The sequence below is a fragment of the Spermophilus citellus genome, assembly GCF_964194105.1.
Source record: "Spermophilus citellus genome assembly, contig: SCAFFOLD_55, whole genome shotgun sequence".
Lineage (NCBI taxonomy): Eukaryota > Metazoa > Chordata > Mammalia > Rodentia > Sciuridae > Spermophilus > Spermophilus citellus.
Genome location: NW_027672793.1, coordinates 1,716,152 through 1,722,981, shown reverse-complemented (window position 1 = coordinate 1,722,981; position 6,830 = coordinate 1,716,152). Strand labels below are relative to the sequence as shown.

General features: G+C 42.4%; 1 protein-coding gene across 1 annotated transcript; it reads left to right on the top strand.

Moving 5' to 3' along the window:
• Positions 1-3,780: 3,780 nt before the first annotated feature.
• On the top strand, positions 3,781-4,881 carry LOC308640607 (C2 calcium-dependent domain-containing protein 4A-like; the record flags this gene model as incomplete). Its single annotated transcript, XM_081312448.1, is given in 2 exon segments — positions 3,781-4,065; positions 4,069-4,881. Coding segments are annotated over 2 exon segments (1,098 nt in total).
• Positions 4,882-6,830: the final 1,949 nt, after the last annotated feature.

Genomic DNA, 6,830 nt, shown 5'->3' with positions numbered 1-6,830 from the left:
GGAGCAGGCCAGGAGTGGGTCGGAAAGGAAGGAGGAGAAGAAAAAGAAAAACAAAACTTAGAAACTAGGAGAAAGCACAGGAGTGGGTAACACAGTATGTGCACCAGAGGGAAATTTAAGGATCATCTGGTTAATCCACCCCCTTTATTGGACAAGTAGAAACACTGAGTGCCAGGAAAACCCCCATGTCTTGACTCCTAAGGTGTTTGTTCCAGGGCTCCAAGTTCTATATTCTATTGGGTTGGATGAGATTTATGAGTTAAAACACCAGTTATTTTATTAATTGTAAACTCCCTTCTTGTTTTCCTTAACACCCAATCTGTGTACTCTTTGTAAGTCTGCTTTTTTATTCTAATTTTGATTGACACATAGTAAGTGTACATTTTAATGAGGTACAAAGTGATGTTTTGATTAATACATACATTGAGAAATGATGTAATCAGGGTAATTAGCACATCCACCACCTTAAACTTTTTTTTATCAGTTTTCTTTTTTATGGTGAGTATATTCAAAGTTCTCCTCCTAGCCATTTTGAGATATGCAACACATTAATTAGTGTTAGCTATCACTCTTCTGTGCCATAGAACACTACAACTTGTGCTTCCTTTCTTACATTTTACTCATTAACCAATCTCTCCTAATCTCCCCCTTCCCATTAAGTCTGCTTTTAAATGTTTAGTTTTCTTTTACTCTAAAGAACCACTAGCCTCAATGATGTGTAATCTATTTATGTTCACTTCACAGAATTGTTTTTCATCTCCATTATTGGATGTTCCTATGGCTACACCTGTAAGCTCAGAACAACCACAGTCTTCCTCTGAGTAGATTTGTGTGTTCCAGGCACTTGGCCTGACCTTATTACACCATCCTCCCGAGTACTGGTAGCTTCATGCTGTTAAGTGAAACATAAGGCCTAATGTGGTCAAAGAGGACCAGGAACATGAGGGCACATCTCTGCTGTTTTCAGGAAATGTTGTACAGGAAATGCTTACTTAAGGAATAAGTGAAGAAGGTGAATTGTTAAAAAAAATGCAAATCTTCTTTGCTTGGCTGGGCAGAGAAATGTTTTTAATGGAATCTTTGTGTGAATCAGCTAATCCCTGGCTAAGCAAATGTGTATAATAATAATATTATAAATAGCAGCTGTTAGCCAGTACTTGCTACCCATCAAGCATTTTCATACCTTTTTAGCCCTCATAACAATCTTATGTGTATATATTACTTCTCCATTTTATAACTTGGACTCAAACAGATTATGAACTTGATTAACAATTTATCCAACTCAGATGGTGAACTATGATTTGTGTTCATCATTTTAATCAAAGACACTGTGCTCTTACAGAACTAACAGTATTTTGTCTCTTGAGGAAAGTTGAGTCAGAACACATACACATGGCCTTGAAGCATATAATTTGATAAATCTCACACGGATTTTTCCCTGACCCAAGAATTTTGACCAGGAGTAGAAGTGATATCAAGACAAAGAAGTAGTTAGCCAATGGCATGAAAAACCCAGGGACCTTCCAATTTTGCCTCCCAGATTATATAGTGTTCAATAGTCTCTTCTCATATCTGCCTTAGCTATTTGGAATTCAAGTATTTTATCTTCATCATTTCACTCCTCTTCTGATGAATGTACATAACTGATATGATCTGGTGCAGCCTGGATCCACCTGCCCAGTATGGTGGCTAGAACCCAGGGTGCATTCAATAAATACTGCTTTGAATGAATGAATGGACTAATGAACATTTTTTTTCTGCAATAATAAGTATATCTGACATTGTGAAGGACAGGCTTTATGTCAAACCCTTCATATGCATTATTTCATGTTTGTGACAAGGCTACAGGTAAATGCTTGACGCTTGAGCTTAGGTTAAGTAACCCACTCATAGTGACCTATCATTCTGGAATCAAAATCAAATATGGTTTCAGACCCAGTTTTCTTGGCCACTATACAATGTTCCTGCTGTCTTCATCATTAATAATCACTGCTTTTATGCATTTAGCAGTTTGTCATGTTCCTGCCATGGTGCATAGTATTTTTTATTATTGTATGAATTTAACCTCCAAAATAATGCATTTACTATCCATTAGTAGGTATTATTTGTTTCTTCTATCTCCCACCACTTTGTGACCATAGACAAATTATTTCGTCTCTGAAACTCAGTTTTTCATCTATAAAACAAGGATGATCAGAAGTCACAGGGTTTCTATGACAATTCTAGAAGCTATGTAAATTATCTAGTACAGTGCTTGTATGTGCTGGAAACAAAATAATACACATGCCCTACCCTAAGTCCCCTTTGCATGAATTCAGTTTACTTCATACAATACTATTTTGAGAAAAAAAATTGCAAGGCAGTATCTTAGAAATATTATACAGCCAGACCCTAAACAAAGTGCCTCAGATCTCTTTCAGCCCAAGCTATCTGCTCTCTTACAGAATAGGCACAAGTTAAAGGATGATTCTAACAGTAAATATATTTGGCAGTATATTTTTCTAATCCAAGATCAACACACATGGTTTAAGAAATAGGTTTTGGTTTTTCAAAATTGCAGTATTATACAGTAAAGGGTCTAATCTCAAGTATACACTAGAAGATTACACAAGGATACACCCCTGTAACCCCACCCAGGTCAAGATATGGAATGTTTCCATATCTTCCCCCTAAAATCATAGTGATTTAAAATCAACAAAGATCATCTAAAACCAGAACTGAAAACCGGAAAACAAAGAACTTCCAAACCTGGGCAACGGGATGGTTGGATTTGGAAAAGGGTATCAGGTAAGAGTAAGACAAGCCCCACGTTGGTCTTCTTTTGAAAAGTGGATGTAGGGAGCTTCTATGCATTCACGTTCATTTTGTCCATTGAGCCTCACAATAATTCTGCGATATAGTCAAGACTTAATCCTTTTGAGCATCGTGAGAAAACGAACTTGTTCAAGGTTGCCGAGAATACCGTCACCCCAAGCAGAAGAAAGAACTGACTCCAGAATATGCTTAGCAAATCCAAGCCACGTGGCAGAGGGACGGAAGAGCCTGGCATCAGGTTACCAGGCAGCTTCGCTCCACCGCGGGTATAAAGGCTCAGACCAGCTGTCCTTGAACACGGGCGCTGAACTCCACCGCGGGAGCTTTGAATTTCTCTGAGGCTACCTGACTCTCCGAGTGGGTGCCCCAGGCAGAACCTTGCAGGAACCATCTGACCCTGAACTCCAGGTACATAAGGGGGACCCAGCGGCGTGCTTAATTCCACTTGGGGGGCGGGGAAGCGGTTTCCTGAGGATTTGGGCTTTTAAAAGAGGAGAACGGACTACAGTTTCCTGAAGGGGATAAAAACTGTATTAATTATAGCTGATGATTGGAGTGCAATAGTTCCTTAAGGATTCAGGAAACGAATGTACAGAGCAAAGCACCTCTTGGCACCGAGGACGGAGCGACCAAAGTTAGAAGCTAACATTTTTGAGAATTTCTGTCTTGCTTTAGGCAAGAGCAGAGGAAGAATAAAGCAACAAGCTCCTTAAGTGTATTTGACAACGGATTTGAGATGGGACAGGGAAAATGATTTTTTTTCAATCAATCACTGAAAAAATAGTTTGCATTAGGGAGAGAGATGCAATTTGTCTTGTGTGGCGGGAGGCTGGGCAAAACACCCTGAAGTAGAAAAACCGCGACAGAAATTGCGGCACTCGGCTGGGCTCGCTGTCAATTGACGTGCATTTGTGCGTTGCAGGTTATCTCTAGCACAGGGTCAAGGGGATAGGCACCTGCCACCAGATGTGGTGTCTGGAGAGGCTACTGCGCAGCAGGGAGGGGCTTCTCCTGAGTAGGGCCCCGCGTGCCAGGGCCCGCTCGCCCACCGCGTGTGCCAACGTGCTCACTCCCGACCGTATCCCGGAGTTCTGCATCCCACCAAGACTTGCGCCCAACCTGGCCTTGGCTACACTCCTGAATTCTTGGGGTGAAGATACAGCGATTGACGAGGGCGCTGGCCTCACGGACTGGGACCCGCGCTCACAGGCCGCGCTCTCGCTGCCTCACTTGCCCAGCGCGCTCACCGCCTAGGGCTTCTGCACGCTACTGGAGAGCCCGCACACGCGCCGCAAGGAGTCGCTCTTTCTTGGGGATCCCCGCGCCGCCGCGCTCCTGCAGCCGCCAGCTGCCAGACCCCGAGCGCACACCTACGGGGGCAACCGAGAAGGGGACGTCACCCGTTTGCCCCTGCGAACCCCGGACGCAGCTCTCGCCGCGGAACCTGTCTGTCCTTGTCCGCCCCGGGACGCTATCTGCTCGAGGCCCTGCGGTCGCCGCCTCCTGCAAGCACCCAACACGCTGCTGAGCCGTGCGTTAAAGGCTCGGAGGAGTCGCAGCTTGGCTCCCGCCCGCTCAGTCTCGAACCTGAACGACGACGAGGAGGGCGGCACCACCTCTCAGTCCACAGCTCTGGCCCCCGTGTGCCAGTCGCCGGCTCCGGACCCACGACCCAAGCTCCTAGAGGCCGAGGGCAATGTGGCTCTGGACTGCGCTGGCTGCGTCCTGCGCCTGGCAGCGGAGTACTGCCTGGATAGTGGGCGCCTCCGCATCAGGCTGCTGCGTGCCGAGGGCCTGGCGGGAGGTACCCCCGAGCCACGTGCGGTTGGTTGCCGCATCAGCCTAATCCTGCAGCCGCTGGGCGCCACGCTCAAGCAGAGCAGCTCGGTGCTGCGACGGAGCCGCAAGTTCTCCATAGACCAGGACTTCTGCTTTGAAGGGCTCACGGAAGACCAGGTGCGCCGCCTGACAGTGCGCGTCAAGGCAGAGAACAAGGGCCGTGGCCTGCAGCGGAGCCGCTTGCTTGGCCAGGGCGAGCTGCTGCTGGGCTCCCTCCTGCTCTTCTGAGTCCCTCCCTCGTGCGAGTTTGTCATGCTGGTGGGGACTCTTGGATACTGACAGCAGCTTTGTACAAAATAAATGTGTATCTGTTTTTGTAATTAGGCCTTCGTTTCAGTCCACTATTGTCAGAGATGATATTGGAATTGACTTTCACAGTAAAGGAAGTTATTTTTTTGGTATAGTTTGATGTCTTGATAATTCTTTTCACCAAATGGAATGATGTTCTTCACTTTCCCAATGATATAGCCCAATTGCATCTCCTAAATACCACACACTTCTGTTGGGAAGTGCAGTGTTAGGTTTTTCTCATTTTAAAATTTGTTCATTTCACTACATCCATTGAGACCATCTTATGGATGTAGTGAAATGAACAAATTTACTAAACAGTTCTAAAGCACTGTTTAAAACCCTGGATATGAAAATGAAGTCAAGAAAGATAAAATGGTGTTTCCATGGTTAACAGTGAATTACCTGGAACACCAATCTGATACACTTAACTACCCAGCTTGCTGGAGAAAACACTGGAGAAAATGAAACCATTTTAATATTCTAAGTTTAAGTAATAATCATAATAGTTTTACAAGCATTAACTTACTTAATTCCTGAAGGAAAAAAAAAAAACTCTAAATAGTAGGTACTGCTATCCCCGTTTTACAGATGAGGATATTAAGGCATAGAATGAAGAACAGAGTCAGGGTTTGAAGTTAGACTTTTAGTATCTCATCCATTACTCTCATATAAGTAACACCATAGTATCTAAAGTGCTGATCTCGTTAAAGAGGGGATTCAGCAACCTCTCTAAGATTGCTGACTCTGAGGTTGGTGTCTCCTCACATTCCTCATCCTCTTCTGGAAAAGTAAATTAGTTGAAATGGGTCATTAATCAATTCATGCATTAAACATTAAGCACTGAAATGGGCTGGTATGCCTGAGGCTTTGAAGAGAATTGGACTCATAACCACAAAAACCGGTGCCTCTCTTACTGGCTGGAACCAGCTGAACTAATCTGCCAGAACAAACAGTCTGGAGTGGATGTATAACAGTGTTCTACCTCTGGCTTCTGATAATAATAGATTTACTATGTTTTAAAGGATGCTTTATTCTTCATACTTAATATTCATCAAGCATATTTATTCCTCTCTGATGCATATAAGAGGAAAATGTATTCTAAATGAGAGTTGAAAACATTAAAATATGTGGTGTGGTGTTAACTATCACTACATTATCATTCTGGATTCAGAAATGGTTTCTGTTTTTGTCAAATTTATTGACAGTTTTAACCACCAGTGCTCATGAAAAATGCTAAAAACATCCTCAGTTTCAATCACAACTCAAGTATAAACCAAAGGTGAATTATGGTGATAGTTATTTACAAGATGATTATTGAACCATCATGTATAACTGTGAATTCATTGACTCTATCAAACTCAATCACATCCAGAAGCTTGCAGTCATTGGCCAAATGAGTGATGACATCCTAGTAGTTCACATCTAATTTGTGCTCTTTTATCTACTCAAAGCCACTATTTACTTGACCTTTAGGCCAATAGTTATTTTTTAAATGTATAATTTTCTTCATGACTTTAGAATTTGGATAGGGTAACTAATACTGAGATCACATATATCATGCTCTAAAACCATTTATCTATGTGTAAGTTGTGGGGTTTTCTTTATCTTTTTGTTAAATTTTTTAAAAGATTGAATTGATTATTTAAATAGCAAACCATTATTCTAGAAAATGGTACAATCACTATTGTCACTAGACGATACATATATATGTCATTTTATTAAGCAGATTTCTCCAAGTAGGTGAATCAATACATTTCATGAATCTAAAATTTCCATAAAACAATAGTGGTGATTTCCAAACCGAATCGCCATTGATGCCAAGTTATGTCAGGTCAAATTGTCCAATCCAAAATATTTTTTAAAAGATTGAAGTAGAATAATAGATC